An 18,228-nucleotide genomic window follows, 5' to 3' on the forward strand; every position below is an offset into this window, starting at 1 on the left:
GGCCCTCCACGAGGGCGGGACTAGGAGTCACGTGAGCGGCCGCGGCGGCCGGCTTCTTCTCGCCTTCCGACAGAACTCCTTTTGCTTAAAGTTTCTCCCGGGCCTCGTCGTGGGATAGCGCCTCAAACCGGAAGTCCTTCCGGGAGAGATTCTCCTCTTCCACACGTGGTGGTGGTGGGGTCTTCGGAAGGCGGATTGACTTCCCCCGCGACGGCGGAAAATGAGGGTGAAGGTTCTGAGCAGGAACCCGGACGACTATGTGCGCGAAACCAAGCAGGACCTTCAGCGGGGTGAGCGCGAGAAGAGGAAGGGGGGGGGGAGAGAGGAAGAGGAAGCGGGGGGGGGGCGGTCGTTCCCTAGGAAACCGGCCTCACTCCAAGCAGCCGAGTGTGTGTGTCGGGGGGGGGGGGCGCTACTAAATGGCTACAGTTTAATCGGAATTATGAAGGGACCCGTTGCTTTCGTTACGAATTTTCTCGCCTGGCCCAGTTCTCGTCAGGCTGAGGAAGCTTTCCCCTCCCCCCCCCCGGAGAATTAGCAGGTTGGATTTAGCCTTCCGCCTGAGCCCTGAGTTTGTCTCTGGGACTCAGGCCTCTCCAACCTTGGCCACTTTTAAGACTTGTGGAGCAAAGCTGGCTGAAGAATTCTGGGACTTAAAGTCCACAAAGTCTTAAAGTGGCCAAGATTGGTGACCCCAGCTCTAGATCCCCTTTTTAGATATGAGGTGCCATCGATGGAGTTCAGTTCTTGGAAGTGGGGTGGGCTGTAATTAGGATTTGAAAGATGGTGTATGTAAATTGATCGTAGTGGTTAAGGTATAAGGCTAGGGCTACAGGTGGCACAAAAAGCCCTCTCTGCGGGCACGTGAGCTGTCGTCCCAGCTCAGCTCCATCGCGCATGTGTGCGCACCTCTCCACCGGCCACCTGATTTTTGGGTGTCTGCTGCGCATGCCGGAGATGCATGGGTGTGTGTGCACCTTTGGTCCCGGGAGGCCTACTAGATCTGAAATGGGGTGGGGGTATGCGGTGCATCCCCTTCACCCACAGCCTGTTTTTGCACCCAAGAGGCTGCAGGGAGGCCTAAAAAGGGGCATGGGTGTGTGTGCGCATGCATGCATAGGGGTCAGGGTGAGCGCAAAGGGATCACATGTGCAGGGGGTGGGTGCATGGGGTGGTGGTGCATGCACACGTGCTTTTGGCACGCAGCGATAAAAAGGTTAGCCATTACTGGGCTAGGGTGTGGGAATTCTGGTGCTGCTTCAAGTACAAAGCCAGCTGGGTGACTTTTAGCCAATCACCTTCTCTTAGCCCTAAAAAAGGAGGCAGTGCCAAACCACTTCTGAAAAAGCAAAAACCTTGCCTACAAAACCTGTCCAGGCAGTCTTCATAAACCGGACTCCAAAGAATATGCACACATTAAAATATTGAGAAATTAATTGTAAATCTAAGATGGGGAAAAATTATTTCCCAGAATCATCTTGGGGAAGTGACAATCTTCATGGATGGCAATATGTTTATATATGTGTTATTTGCTTTCTTTCCAGTTCCACGAAATTACGATCCTGCGTTACATCCATTTGAAATTCCACGGGAATACACAAGGGCACTAAATGCAACTAAATTAGATCGCATATTTGCGAAACCTTTCCTTGCATCGTTAGATGGTCATCGAGATGGAGTTAATTGCATGGCTAAACATCCAGAGAGCTTGTCTACAGTTCTGTCTGGAGCATGTGATGGAGAGGTAAATATTACTTTAAGATGACTAAGCATATGTTTTCTTAGAGATTGTTAAGTGTAATTCTGAAAACTTTTCATGGATTTTGCTAACTGTTCTCCTGTGGCATAGACCCATGATGTCGAACCTATGGCATGTGTGCCAGATATGGCACACACAGCCCTCTCTGTGGGCACACGTGCTGTTGGCAGCTGCTCTCTTTCAGGTTCCAGTGCTCTGGCAGATGCTTCAGTTTCAGCACTCGGTGCCGAAAAGGTTAGCCATCACTGGCATAGACTATAGACTTGCTTTAAAACAGTGGTTCTCAACCTTCCCAATGCCGTGATCCTTTAATACAGTTCCTCATGTTGTGGTGACCCCCAATCATAAAATTGGTGTCTCGGTTCCTAAGTCCATCGAAAATACGTGTTTTCTGATGGACTTAGGTGACCCCTGTGAAAGGGTCGTTTGACCCCCCCCAAAGGGGTCCCAACCCACGGGTTGAGAACCACTGCTTTAAAACCTTTTGGATACCTCAACAAATCAGGAGTCTGTAACTTATGGCTGCCACTACTTGTTTTCTCACTAATGTTGTTCTTTCTTAAAATATAAGTGATTGAAGAAATACAACAGGAAATGTGTGATCTCTAGAAATAATATAAGGGATTTGATAGCTAATTTTATTTAGTTTTCTAGCCAACATGGGAAGCGTATAGAGATTAAAGGCAATATTATCTGAACAGTTCCCATGTCTTTCTCTGCTTATACCCCAAAAGATGTACAAATGTTTACTTCTGAATTGGATTTGCTTCTATTTTGACTGTTGGAAATAAGACATCAACTGTTGGAAAATGATCAAGTTTCAGCCTTGCATCAATTTAAAGTCTTATTATGAAATGTATGGAAAAATTAAACTGTCAAATGAAAGCCTGTCAATTTAAACATTACAAAAATTTCCTGATACTTTTCAGCTTTGTTTGTTTTAAATTTTTGCTCAACTCTCAGAATGATAGTTTGCTTCTGTTGTAACATGCTGGTATATATTTAAATATTTCCTATTTCTAAATTCATATGAAGATGAACAGTTGTATATTTATACTTCATTATGAATTATTATGATATAAACATGTTGATTTATAAGGTTAGAATCTGGAACCTGATGAAGCGTGTATGCACCCGTACATTGCAAGCACATGAGGGCTTTGTAAGAGGAATGTGTACCCGTTTTTGTGGCACCTCTTTCTTCACTGTGAGTAATTTTGAAAATTAAGGAATGATATTTAATGCTTATTGTTGCCTTTTGCTACTTTTTGTGCTGCATTTGTTTAGCTTATAGTTTATACATTGTAGCACTTTTAGTCTACAATTCTTGTTTCTTATTATAGTTTATTTTTTTGTGACAATGTTTCACTTCAAATATAAACTCTTCTTCCTGGAAGTATAAAGCAAATTGTGAGATAAACTTACCCTTTTGTGGAAGAACCTGTTCATTTTTTTGAAGTCCCCAAACTAACAAAAAACAGCTAGATTTCTCTTTGAAGATAATAGGCAGCTGGAATGGAAAGGTAAATGTGATTTAAACATTTAGTAAATTGTGTAATTGTTAGTTTTGCTTCACTCTAACAATTTAGTAATTATATCCTGGTGGCCCTGCAGTATATGCTTCACTGTAGATAATAGAATTTCTGTTTGGTGGGAATATGAATTTATTTATGATTATTTTAATAAAGTACTATATTAGTCCATTTGGGGTTTTTTATATTAACTGTGCTGCTTGATTCAGTGTATTTTCACATAGAATATATACTACTTTCTTTAGATCTTTCTGATAAAAGTAACTGTCTTGACTTATATCAATTGCATTGATACAATTCACTACACTGTGTCAGATATTCAGTGAAATGTGTTGAATGGATGTTGCTTATTTTTCTTTAAATTCTGTTTTATAAAAATACCAAGATTATGGAATAAACATAAAATGGAATAAGAGAATATTTCTTCAAGTTTGAAAACAATATGAAAAATTGGCACTGTATTTACTTGATAGGTTGAATTTCTTATATATAATTCAAAGATTAATATTTTCATTTACATAATACTTTCAACCTAAAAAGGAAAGGGTTGCTTCTAAAGCCATTACTAAGCATGTGATAGGCTTTGGATCAAGGTGGATTTGATTTAAATCAAGTCCATTTAAATCACTGTTAAAAAGGCTTGATTTAAATCAACACGATTTAAACTATAATTTTTTAAAAGCAACTGTCATCTCTGTCCCACAGCGGCTCCTCCTCTGACCCACTGTTGACTCACCAACAATCCCATTCACTTGAATGGGATGACTGGTGATGTGGCAGTACATAGCAAGGTGAGGGACATGGCAGACAGCAGTTGAGTGGACACCTGCTAACAGGCCCTGACATGATGGATCTGAAATGACAGGTGCTCTTTAAATGCAAGGACTCATTCTGGCTGGTAGTTAGAATCTATAATATTACTATTTGCAAACAAAATGAAGGTTTTCTACTTCTTTGCAGAGCTTTGAATCATTGAATTAGTTTACCAAATACAAATATTGCAGAGTATTATCGTGCTAGATAATTAAGCTTCATTTCATGCTGAATAAATTAAATTATTAATGTATCTTAAACAGAAAACTATCTTTAGGTAGATTTTTACTCCAAAAAGATTTTATTAAAATAAATTTGTTAAAAATAAAAGTAATATTTTGTTTTTCCAAATCTTTAGGTGGGTGATGATAAAACAGTGAAGCACTGGAAAATGGAGGCACCAGCTTATGGGGAAGCAGAAGAACCAATAAATACCATTCTTGGAAAGGTACTAATTATTAATTATTATTATTTTCTTGAATTTGTTTTGCAATGTACAAAATTAAAACTCTGATTTTTTTTTCTGTAACTGATTTTTTATTTCCTTTAACAGAAATGAAATAGATTGGTTTAATATGCAGTTGTAAAACTTTCTGGAAGTTTGATTAAGAGAAGAGCCATTGTTTAGCTATGATTTAACTATTAATTGTAGTAGCAGCTATTAAAACCAATAGTAGCTGCTCATTTGGGATTTGTTTTTAACTTGCTGTAGGTTTGATGAAAGTATGATCATATAGCTAAAAACTGATTCTCTTCAGTTGTTTTGAATTATAATCTTTTGTTATTAGCCATGTTAGCTCGAATTGATGGGCATTGACGTTTGTTGTCTGGAAGGCATAGGTTATGCACACAAATGAATTATTCTAATATCACATTCACTAAAATGCCATAAATCTAAATTATTTGTGCAATACTATGTACTGGTAGTATAATGTATATAATTTAAAAATCTTTCAAGGAGGCTTAATATTTATACAGTTAACACAACAGATCCTTCACAAAAAAGATGTCTTTGCTTAGACTGTTACTAATTGACCTAAAATCTTTGACTATTATATCCAGTAGTTGGTTATGATTTTTTTTTATATTTTCAAGACAGTGTACACTGGAATTGATCATCATTGGAAGAAACCTATATTTGCTACTTGTGGTCATCAGGTTGATATCTGGGATGAACAGAGAACTAGTCCTATATGTTCTTTGACTTGGGGAGTCGATAGCATAAACAGTGTTAAATTCAATCCAATTGAGGTAATAATTTCATTAGTTTATATATGATGCTAAAATTATTTTCACTAAATAATACTAGGAACATGGATATGGCCATAAACCACATGGAGTTGATGTCTGCCATAGGAATTAGAGGTAAACCTTCATAAATAAAGCTGAAGGAGAATGACGAATTGCAAATGATTACATAAATTCATTTGAATAAAAGAGTCTTCAATTGAACAGTTCTTTAAGACCATTATTCAGCAAATGTGGTTTTACATTCAGCAAATGTGGCTTTACATTTTTTTTAAAAATACTGATATTTAAGGAAGGATAGAGTTTGGTTTTGCAAGAATAAATCTAATTCAGCTAAGCTGGATTAATTTTAACTCTTGGGAATCATGGATAGCAAACTACAGTTGGATCAAATATTAAGGTGCAAATGGGTTTTTTAAATTGTGGGAGAGTAACCTGCTGAATAGCAATAATAACAGTTTACAGAAAGAAGAGCAATACAATTAAAAGTTGGGAAATGAAGAGATCTGTACAAACCTCATGGCAAGTGAATGCTAAGACAATGAAGGGCAGTGTTTAGCAAAAAATAATCTTATGCTTGCTTACCCTACTCGTTCCGTACTTCCCTGTGTAGGAATGCGTAGGGCCTACAGTTTTGTTCATGAATTATAAACTCCGGTAACAATCTGCTCCCATTCATGAGAAAGGGGAATATGTGTGCTGCCACACTGTCCTTTTCATTCCTGTCCACTTGTAGAAGGTGAATGTCTACAACAAGACAAGGGAGCGGGAGGAGCCCTAGCATATCACTTTATCTTGAGAGCAGTGAGGCTTAAAAATAATATGTGTGGATAGAGTTTCATTTGTGAATCCTGCATTTTTTTAGAATCCTGTTCTCACTGAAGTACTGTTTGGGGAATATAAGAAAGCCTATCCTCTTTACCCAAGAACAGTTGAAAAATGGGTGAAGGATTATTGTTGGCAGCATGAATACTTAGAAAATGTTTGAGTTTAATCCTCCTTACTTGCTCTTTTTAAGCAACATATTTTTTTAAAGGTCAGCTGTTTTGCACACACGTCTTTGAAAGGTTTACTAATATAAGGATATTTATGCTAGTTCAAATAGGTCATTTACATATTACACCTCTTTTTGATTAATAATTTCAGCTACATTTAAGAAATTCATTTCCTAAATAATGATATTTAAACTGTCATGCAATTATAATCAAATTATAATTCTGTCAACTTTCATATTTGACATACAATTATTAAATAATTATTTTCAGATGAATCTTTTGGGAAGCTGTACTTCAGACAGAAATATTGTGCTGTATGATATGAGACAATCAACTGCCCTAAAGAAGGTAATAAATATGCTCTTAAAAACGTCCATTTGCAGGGATGCATATTAATTGTGCTGAATACCATTTCATTTGATATTTGGATAGATTCTGCACTTGCTAGCCATGCCACTATACTAGCCATTTACACACCACTGCACACCCTCCTTGATCTTTGCCTCACTTCCCATGCACTTCCTACCCAACAGTGAGCACATCTCCCTTGCACCTTCCTTAAACCTTACTGCATTGTGTGCAATTCATTGTGCTTTCCTCACATCCTTGTCATCTCCCTGAGTCTCACTGTACCTTTCTCACTTACTCCCCCTCCAGCAGCAGCCAATTACTGGGCTCCTGCTGGCTTCCACATTTGGAGTTATGCTTTACAGTCATATCACTTAGCAACAGAAATTCCAGTCCTAATTGCTATTGTAAGTTGAGGACTACCTTTAATTATTTTATTATGCTGGATTTTTTTAATCTATCTGAGTTTTATGACATATCTGGATACGGTGATGCTTTCATCAACATGAGAGGTTGCATAGATTGCACAGTTCTTTAACCAGTAAAATCACATTTTCTTAATGTTTATTTATTTATTTGGTTTCTGTTCTGACCCCCTCCTCCGTCCAGTAACAAATGCCGAGACAAGCTTAACTGGAATGTACTTTAAGAGCAAGACACCGAGACCTCGGTGGCTGAAAGCCAAGCAGAACAAACAGATAAGGACCTTGGCAGCAACTCAAACAAACTCAGGCAGCAATAAACACAGATAAGGCTTGGCAGCAGTCCAGCCTGCCAAGCTCACAGTAATGTCCTCTGACATTCAATCCTGCGTTGACTTCTGCAAAGAGGGGCGTGTGCACCAGTAGCTTTTTATAGTCTGGAGAGGAGCCTAATGACCACCAGCTGAGTACAATCACCTCCTGTAATTGCGTAATTGTTCCTGATGTCTAGTAGCTCTTTGATAGCGTGCATCCAGGAACAACTCACTACTGGCCTCCGGCTCACTCTCCCTTGTCTCCTCCCCACTGGTCCAAGGCTTAGGTGCCTCCTGGTGGCCAACCAGTCTCTCTGCGCCCTGCTCGGAGTTGGAACCCTGTCCAGGGTCCTCCACATCCTCCAGAGCCGACTCAGAGGTCCCCTCGCTGTCGGAGTTTGGTGGCAGCTCTAACGGCACCTGCTGGGCCACAACAGGTTTCTATCCTGCCTTTGGTCAATTCAAGGTGGCGTATTTCTAGGGCTCCTGCCTATTTTCTCTGCAACAGTAGCCCTCTATAAGGTGGTTGTGCTGAAAGAGAACAACTAACCCAGAGTAATAATTATTATATATTTATACATACATTTGTATTGTTATACAATTTATTTTTAATGTATAGTTTATTGTGATGAACAGTACATGCTTATTGATAGTTTTTCCTACTTTATAATATTTAACTTTTCTCAGGTCATTTTGGATATGAGAACAAATACACTTTGCTGGAATCCTATGGAAGCTTTCATTTTCACTGCAGCAAATGAGGATTACAAGTAAGAAATACAGATTTTGCTTGCTCTCAGTTTTGACTGCTTTAGATTCTCAGAAGGTGTGTAAAAATTGATGCATTAATAAACAATATTTGTAATTTGTTCCACAAGAAATGTTTTCTTGAGAGATTGTGTTAAAAAGAGAATATAAACACAGTGCAATCTGATTGATTAGGACATTCTATTAAAATACTATGACATTTTAAACTTTAGCTGGAGTCTGAGGAACTATTTCCAATATTTTATACTCTTTGCTGAATGAAGATACTTGTTAGCAACAAATTGGTAATTTAAAAATTGATGTAATTAGAAATGCACATTGCAGTTACAAATAAAATACTGATCAGGACATTTAAATGGAAGCAGTACAAGAACAAACATCAATGGAATGGATTTACCAACTGGTGTATTTCTGACAATACCTATTTTGAGAGGATATCAAATTCATAAAAAACTCTACTCAATAATCAGTTATTTTAAAAATAAAAAAACACACTGTATCCTAATCTAGCACTTGGTCTTGGTGGAGGGGGAGCAAATACTAGCCTATATCTCTAGCTGTCAAATCTTGACTGGTAAGGGATAGTCCTTCTCAATCCTTTGAGGCCAGATTAGGAAATAGAAGCCATCTGGAACTCTAATATTAATATTTAATATTACAATATAATAACAGGATCTTGAAACCCTGAAAGAGTCCCCCTTCCCCCCAATTTATGTCAAGGAAAATGAAAGTGGGGCAGTCTTGAGTTTCTTCCTTAGTCTCTATTTACCAGCTGAACTGAGGATTTGGTGATGGCTGCTGTCCACCTTATTCAAAGCTATCTTCATAATCCTCTACAGTCTTTGCCTCAGGTGCAAATCCATTTTGTTAGTCCATTGTGGTCAAGAAAGTAATCCATTAAAAATGTATCAGATCCAAAAGTTAAAAGCAACAGTTTGAATTGAGTTTAGAAACATTCTGTAATATAATATTGGTGCAGTAGGATCATGTTAGTATCTGAATTGCCACGTTCTGTACCAGTTGAAAGTTTTGAACACTACAAGTAGCCCTTGATCTATGACTATTTGTTCAGTGACTATTTGAGGTTATGCTGGTGCTGAATGAATGGTGGTTGTGACCAGTTCTTACAGTTTTGGCTATCCCAGCAGCTCCACAATACATGAGCATGATCTGGGTGTTTGCAATCTGTTCACTTATGGCTGGTGGTAAAGCACCTCCCAATTGTGGGATCACTATTCACAAGCTTCCCCACCTGCTTCCCCAGAAAGTCAGCCGGGAAGCTGGCAGGAAAGCTTACAAGTTGCTGGTGTAAGCAAGCCCTGCAGATACTCTATGTTGGCACTGTGATGGCCACTTGCACATCCCTGTATACCCTTTCCAATCCTCACTTTGTCTCCTCTGCCTTTTGTGTACCCTTCCTGACCCAAGTGATGCTAATTGCACATCCTCCTGACTCATGTAGTGCCTCTTGTGCATCCCCATATATAAGGTTTCATATGTTGCACTGCCTATTTTATATTCTAAATTCTCTGCTGTAATGAACTGTTTTTTTTCTAAATTGGCTATGTATCAGGATTCCATATAAGCTGAAAGCTGAATTGTATTTGGGAAAGAGAATTGTGTCCTTTTATTTAAGTAGGCAAGCTCAAATTAACTTCAAGCTGAGATACTCCATAGGCATATTTCTTGCCAAAAAATGATTTATCTCTGTCTTCTAGAATGCATTTTTATCTTCTCAATCTAATTTTGGGATTTCCTAAAATGGGAAACTACAAGTTAATAGCTAACTAAATCCAGCCATGCTTAGCTTTTTGAGGTCAACAAAAGGCAGCTGAGTGCCACCACTTTGCTGGGTTCTATTCAAGCAGAATATGAGAAATGCTAATACAATGTCCTATCCTAATTCCAAAATATGTGGTCCTCTATCAAAGCAGATAAAATGTCTTCTATTCCTCATGTTTACTTGAATGTCAGTGACAGCTTAAGAGTATTATTTCTCAACAAATATGGGGGTTATCCCAAAATCTAGCAGAATAGTTGAATTTAAGGCAATTTAGATTTGATCATTATTCTGTTCACTTGCTTTTAATATGGAAGTGGCAGTATTCTCAGCTTCCCAGATCATTAACCAGTCAGTCCTAAATCAAGAACATTTTCATTATAACTTAGATATATTTTCTCAAACAGATTTCAGCTTTTTTTTTTTAAAGTTTTTTTTATGATGACTAGGGGCACTGTTCTGATAAGTGTCTGATATCTATAGGTACTGGGTGGTAAATCTCTACTTTACCAAAGCATTTGATCAAACAATTATAAAGTAAGTAGAAGTAATATTTACCTTTTTCTTCTTCTTGTAGCTTATATACTTTTGATATGCGGTTCCTTGGCAAGGCTTTAATGGTTCATATGGACCATGTGTCTGCAGTCCTGGATGTGGATTACTCCCCCACAGGAAAAGAATTTGTGTCTGCCAGCTTTGATAAATCTATTCGCATTTTTCCTGCAGATAAAGGTCATAGCAGGTCAGTGAATGTATTTATAATAATTACTTCTGGACTTCCTTCTTTGCTACCAGTCTTAAATCTCTCAATTTGATTTTAATATATTGAATAGCTTGTAAAGATATAGCAATAGTTCTTAAGATTTATATACTGGTTCACAGTGCTTTACAGCCCCCTCTAAGTGGTTTATAGAGTCAACATATTGCCCCAAACAATCTGGGTCCTCATTTTACCGATTTCAGAAGGATTAAAGGGCGAGTCAACCTTGAATCAGTGAGAATTGAACTGCTGGCAGCCGGCAGTCAGCAGAATTAGCCTGCAATACTGCATTCTAACCACTGCGGCACCACGATTCCTAATTTACAATTACATTAAGCTTTGAAATTTTTATTGGTACATTTCAGTGTTTTGTTCTGCTTTTCATTGATACTGTTATAAAAATAGTTGGGCTAAAATGTTTTGGGGTTCAAAAATCTTCTGATTTGTTTCATGTTATCTAACACAGAGTGCACTTGCTTAGGACAGAATCCAGTAATGGAGATGAATTTGTGTTTTACTCAGGATTTTTTGTTTTTTCCCCAGCATGATTCTAACTATGCCATAAAAATTGCTAGTCAAGAAAGTTAAGCTATTGTTAAGTGCAATTTAACTATTGCTAAGCGAAGGGATTTAGATGCTGACTGCTGAAATGGGCACTAAGATCAATTTCATCTCTAGATGGAATAGAAAATATGGTTTGCTTATTGAAAGAGTTACATGCTGATGGATCAGCAGCACAGTTTGCACAAAGTTGTAATGGATGTAGAGATTGAATACAGATTTCTCCACAAGACTTTCAAGCTGTCATCTGTATTTTTCCCTGCTTTCGCAATTAGTGCTGTTGGCATGATTGCTGCAGCTGTGATGCAGGTTTTATGATATATGTGCTTTCTATGTGCTTAGGGCATAGGAAATCTCATAAAGAAGGCTCACGTTCATAGTGTGATTTTGCATTAATATTTTAAAATAGTTTATATCAGCTGGCTTCTAGAATCTAGATCAGAAACAACTAAATAAAAATTCGAAACATTTATGCTAATTTCTTTCTTAAAATATTTTGAGATGTCTTTTACAGTTAATTTCAGCTTGGGAACAAGTAAAGCTTCTAAAGAATTCTTCAATACGCTTATCCATAACTCTCATTTGGGAAAGAGTTTCTTCTTCAAAATTTTCAAGGCTTTACTATGTTTTTGACAATATCCCTTCAAAAGCTTTGAGTCTCATAAATATGCATAACTCTACATAGCAAAAGCACGTTAAATTTATGGACTTAATTATATAGGTTTTTATCACAGTGCTCTTGCCCCAGATGCCAGGGCTTATTTTATGTTCCTAATTAAACTCTGAACGTGAAATTTTAGAAGTCAGAAGAAACAAGACATACTTTGTTTATTAATTTTATTAAGAGCTTTTGGTAAATGAGCCAGATGTTTGAGTGATTAAATGAAAGAATCAGCTTATTCATCCCTATGATATTCTATTACAGGTGTCCTCTATGAGTAATTTGTTTTCAAAACCTGTTATGAGAACAAAATGTTTTTTTTAAAGAGGAATAGTTGCTTCTGTTAGATTAGTTCCATTTTTTTAAAATTTCTTATAACAGTTACATGGCTGCCTATTTTAAACCCTGAATGTCTCACAGCCCAAGTATGAACAATATAACAACGGTAATATAAAAAAACCCAGTAAAACAAACACCAAAACCTAGCACCATAACTTAACTTTCAGAAGCAGCCCACAGTATGTGCGTCCCATGCCAAACACATTCTATCTGAGTGCTTAGGAGAAAATGCTTTTCAAGTTAAAGAGTAGGGACTATTAGAATTCAGAGAGAAGGATGTTGCATTCTATTGCCAGCTGCCCCTCTTGCCTGCCCCTGCACCATGGGACACTACAAACTGGGTTCTTCTTTTGTGCCATTGTAGCTTTCTTTCAGACCAGTCTTCTTTTGCTTACTGACCAAGGCCTCCTTTCATGAGCCAGCCAATTCCTTCTATTGCACTGGAGTTTTTGCACACCAAACAAGTCCTTTTTTAATGAAAGGAGGCCCCATATTTGTGCATAGTGTGGCACATTCCTGCCTGCAGTGGATAAGAACACCACTGACCTGTGGGAGCTTTCCATGGCACCTCCCATATGCATTAGGATGGCGAGTCTAGCTGAGGAGAGGCAGGCAAAGGATGAGGAAGGTCAACTGGGCATTTGGTGGCAGAGGCAGTGGGCTATCTGTAGGGTTTTAAATGTAATAACTAGCACCTGGAAGGAAACCAGAGCCAATGCAGCTCACACAACTGGGGTGTAACATGGCAAATCTAGTGTGCAGCACTGCGTGATGCTGCATCCCAGACCAATGGTAGCTTCTGGGTAGTCTTCTGGATAGTCTTCCATGGTAACCCTATGTAGTTACCATCCAATCCAAATGGGAAGTGACCCAATTTGTGAATGACCATGAACATTCCTGGCCTAAAATCCATAAAGAATTCCAAACTTGGGACACTAAAAATTGTACTAAGACAATATGAAAATTGGATATTAATTTGTTACTTGAGGAAGTAATGACTATTATAATATATATTATTTGTTTAATATTAGACTAGTTTTAAGAGGGCACCCTTGAAGTCAGACTTTTAATGGGTTGTATATATGAAAGTTGAAAATATTATGGAATGGTTATGCTCATACTAAACATTGTTGTCAAAATCAATATAATTGATTATTTTCACAGAAGCCAAAACAAAAGCTGAAACGTAAGGCAAATATGGGATTGAGTTCAAAAATAGCTGCTCTTTTCAATCCTTACTTTTCTGCTCACTATTAAAAACTCTTTTAATAGAAAAAAGATGGTTAATTTCTCTGAATCTCTAATTTTCTCTAAAATTATTTTATTCTATTACAAACAAAGTAATAGATTATTACCGACCCACTTGTTCATATCTATTACTTTGACTTTTTAACTTTCAGGTATTTGCCTGATAATAGAGATCAGTATAATCAGATAATTTTTAGAAATATTAGGGTTTCATAGGTCTTGGGATGAATCTGTAAAAAGTGCTTGGTTTCACAAGTGTAGTATCTTTCATATGCTACTTTTATGCTCCTACACACTTTGGAGCTGAATCCCAAAAGCTGCACAGCCCTCTAAAAATCCCATAAAATATTTCTAATAAAAATGAAAGCAAACTATTTTCTATTCTTAGGGAGATCTATCATACAAAGAGAATGCAACATGTCATCACTGTCAAATGGACATCAGACAATAAATACATTTTGTGTGGCTCTGATGAAATGAACATTCGTTTGTGGAAAGCAAATGCTTCTGAAAAGCTGGGTGTGGTAAGTAACCACAAATTCATTGTTAGGCTTAAAGCAGATGTATTCCCTTTAGACAGGCAAAAAGCACTTGGTTGCTAACCTTAAATCTTGGTAATAACTAATTCATTGTAATTATTTTGTCTTAAACAGAAAGTCTGTTTGGGCTAGTGGTTAAAGCACCAGGCTAGAAAACCAGGAGATTGCAAGTTTTACTCCCACCTTAAGAATGAAAGCCAGTTGAGTGACTGGGTGAAGCATAGTTTGCTATGGAATTCCATCTCATCTAAGAGTCTGCCAGTACTGTGTATTTGCTGTTACTTTAGAGTGGTTGGGGCCTTGTAGTATTCTGATTTTGTTTAGGTTGCTGACCCAATAATATAGTAATATAGACCCAACTCAGATATTTCATTTTTTAGACAAAATGATTAAAAGACAACAATAAGCCGGTTTCCTGGCTCCATATGCACCTGGATGAAACTGATTTACTGGTTCCATTGCAGTCAAGAATTTGTCCACAATATGGTAGCCTTCACTATGACTGTTCGTTTAAGAATTGTTCCAAGTTTTGATGACCTCAGAAAAGATGATTTTTGATATGCCTTTGAAGTTTTGACTGTCACAACACTCCAATTGTCACATGATCACAATTTGGGTACTTGGCAGCTGGTTCAAATTTATGATGCTTACAGCATCCTGCAGTCGTAAGACCATAAAGCACCCTTCCTGAGGCTGTCATAACTTCAAATGGCCATTAAATAACTGGTTGTATATCAGGGATTACCTGTAAACAAAATCTGTTGAATTTTGGAGACTTGTGTGACATCTTAATTTATTATCTTTATAAATTGCCTAGAATGTTTATAATATTGGCAGCATAAAAATAGTGGAAATAAATAAAAGCTGGTATAAAATGTTGCAATATGAAGCGCTACCTTGCTAATTCCAAGCCCTAGTTAAAATGGGCTTGCCTGGGCTTACAAATTTGGTCACTGATTGTTTAAGAGCTCACTCTTACTCTTCTATATGCTTCATTTCATAATTAGAATGAGCAGCATCAAGCCAGACATGCTGTGAATATTTTTAAAAAGGCTAATTCCTTTGAAAGAAATAGGGTTGTGTCAGCTACCATTTTAATGTAATTGCCTTTAATTAAAATGAAAACCTTTTAATTTGGATTGTATTGACATTTTGCACAATAGAGATGATTGAAATGTACTGCTGACTAAGGAAAAGAAATGAAATACGATGGGTGGTGGAAAATGCCTCCTACAGCTAATAAAGGTTAATGTTTAGTCTGTCTCTCTAAATGAGCAGTTTTTGAAAAAGAATTACATTTCTTCTGCTTGAGAGCTAGGTTAAATCCAATTGGACTTTGAGGTATATTCTGTCTCATTCTGATGATCAAAATAAGGACTTTTTCTCATTTAACCTGGTTAAATGATCAGGGATTTATAACCAGACTTAGCAGAATGAAATAATTGCCTTTTAATTGAATTTATTGGTGTGCTTTCTATTGGAATAAAAATAATCAGAGATGTATACCTCTTAAGAGATTTTCCCAGTTAAAATCAATTTCTTTGGTTTCAGTACAAATTTAGAATGAACCGTCTTTCCTTTCCTTCTTTCCTTCTTCCCTCTCCCTCGTTCCCTCCCTCCCGTGTCCAATTTAAGATTTATTTGCCAATTAATAGCCAAAGAATTTGCTATTTGCTATTCTTTGAGATCTTGCACTTCCATGACTTTCCCCAGTTATATAGAAAGTAACTAGATTTCATGGAATATTGCACACTCATAAATCTGTTCTAGTATTGTGGAATTCATCATTGTTGAATATATATATAATATATATTTATATGTTTTAAGATTATGATTTTTTCCCTCTAGCTTACTCCCCGAGAGAGAGCTGCTATTAACTATAATCAGAAACTGAAAGAAAAATTCCAGCATCATCCCCAGATCAAGCGCATAAATCGCCATCGTCACTTACCAAAGATGATCTATAGTCAAGCCAAAGAGCTACGCATCATGAAAGAAGCTCGTCGGCGAAAGTATGTTTTATTTAATTTTTTAAAATTAAATGTATTCTATTATTCTTTCCATTTGTCTATTTACTTTTTGAATGGACTGTGGAATTCTCTAGAGAGACTTTGGAGTCTTTTCTAGTTGATTATAAGACTAATTGACAGTAACATGCTTTGATTTATTAGATGTGTTTCTAAAGTATAGGATGCTGGATTGGACAATACATTGTTTCCTTTCCGAGCTTAATTTCATAATATGTCTTTGCTGAAATAATTAGTTGGAGTATCTAAGTCAATAGGATAGAAATAATTAGTTTGGCTATGTTGAGGGAATTAGACAATGGATAATGTAGAGGAATAGGATAAGAGTCATTACTGGAATGTCCTGGAAGACCTACAGGTTATTATGAGAGACAGATTGGGATGGTCAACACTTGTCAATGCAATCATCAGAATTGAAATCTGTTTTGATGGTATCTGTGTAAGTATCTAAAAGCTAACTTAGTCTCCCAATAGAACTTCTGTTTTTCTTTAGGCTACCCAATCAGGTTCATCCTATTAATTAGAGGTGGGAAGGACAGCAAAACGGAGAATGCACTCCTTGAGCTCTTGTTCCGATACAACAGAAATTACTGTTGTTTAGATAGCAGTAGATGCCATGCCATCTTTTTTATTATCTGAATAGAATTCATCTGTTGATTTAATCATCTTTTGTACAAATGGGAGATGATCTTATCTTTGAACAAGATCTATATTAGCCCAGTGCACAGCATGTACAGGAGAATATTGACTGTATATTCCAAATTTTATTTTAATTTTAACTGAAGTGGCCCTGAAGGAGTGTCTCAAAATTTATTTCTTTTCCAGGATCATAATCCAGTACCTAATATATTAATTGTATTCCAAATATAATCTTACATTCTGATATATGAATATTGATTATGTAACGTAATTTTATTTTATAAACAATGAAATATATAAATATATTTTAATGTCTCTTTCCAGGGAACTGAACCGTCGTAAACATAGCAAGCCTGGATCTATACCACTTGTGTCAGAAAAGCAGAAACACATTATGGCTGTAGTAAAATAAACATATATAAAATTACTATGGGCATGATTTATATGTGGGATATATTTCTTTTTTATAATATATAATTAAAACTCTTGCTTTTTGATATTACGAGAATAATAAATTGAGACTAGTTTCTATAGTGTGGCTAATTGTGGTATCTTTATAGTATTTATTTGCTGCATTGCTTGTAAAGAGCGAGAGTGAAAGTATCTTGAAAAGTTCATGCAAATACTGCATACTAGAGGAGACGGAACTAACTCAGAATGTTGCAATAAGTTTTCTAAAATGTTAAGTTGTAGTGTCTTAAAAGAATGTGAATAAAAGTATTCTTAGAATGGCAAATTTGCTTCCCAAATATTTGGATACCATTTAATTTTAAAACCTGTGTCAAATCCCCTTTCTATTGTAAACTACGTCTATTGGAAGTATGTATCCTAATTCAGCTATCACAAGTAGTCCCCAACTTATCACAACTGAGCCCAAATTTCTGTTGGTAAGCAAGACATTTGTTAAGTGAATTTGACCACATTTCACAACCATTCTTGCCACAGTTGCTAAGTGAATCACTGCAACTGTTAAGTTAGTTACATTGACTTGCTTGTCAGAAAGTTACAAAAGGTTACACATTTTTCCTCAAGACACTGCAACCATCATAAATACATGCCAGTTGCCAAACATCCGAATTTTGATCATATGATTCTGGGTATGCTGCAATAGTCTAACTGTGAAAAACAATCTAAGTCACATTTTTCAGTGTCATTGTAATTTTGAACAGTCATTAAATGAATGGTTGTAAGTTGAGGACTATCTGTATTTTTATTTTGTGTATATGTAAATAAAACTTCATTGAATAGAAATGTATACCTTCCTATATGTAAAATGGGAATAATTATATTTTGAATGTGATTATTGCCAATATTTTATTTCAACTGTTGATCCATATAGTTTGTTTATTACACAGTACTGAAATTAATAGCACATTCTCCTAAGTTTAAGAGGTTAAGCAGGGTTATAATATTTTTATATTGCATTTTTATATATAATTGAATCAAATTATTCACCTAATATGGTAATGAAAATA

The 18,228-nt window shown here is 36.6% G+C and overlaps 1 protein-coding gene across 1 annotated transcript; it reads left to right on the forward strand.

Annotated features, from left to right (window-relative positions):
* The first annotated feature begins 40 nt into the window (after nt 1-40).
* Nucleotides 41-17,688, forward strand: DCAF13 (DDB1 and CUL4 associated factor 13). The gene is made up of 11 exons (XM_032222867.1): nt 41-290; nt 1,545-1,744; nt 2,859-2,966; nt 4,463-4,552; nt 5,200-5,355; nt 6,618-6,695; nt 8,119-8,201; nt 10,557-10,721; nt 13,937-14,072; nt 15,936-16,099; nt 17,078-17,688. Exons 1-11 carry the CDS (start codon nt 221-223, stop codon nt 17,163-17,165), a joined length of 1,338 nt encoding a protein of 445 aa, XP_032078758.1. The 5' UTR covers nt 41-220; the 3' UTR covers nt 17,166-17,688.
* The last annotated feature ends 540 nt before the right edge of the window (nt 17,689-18,228 follow it).

Source organism: Thamnophis elegans, chromosome 8 (assembly GCF_009769535.1).
Source record: "Thamnophis elegans isolate rThaEle1 chromosome 8, rThaEle1.pri, whole genome shotgun sequence".
Taxonomy (NCBI): domain Eukaryota; kingdom Metazoa; phylum Chordata; class Lepidosauria; order Squamata; family Colubridae; genus Thamnophis; species Thamnophis elegans.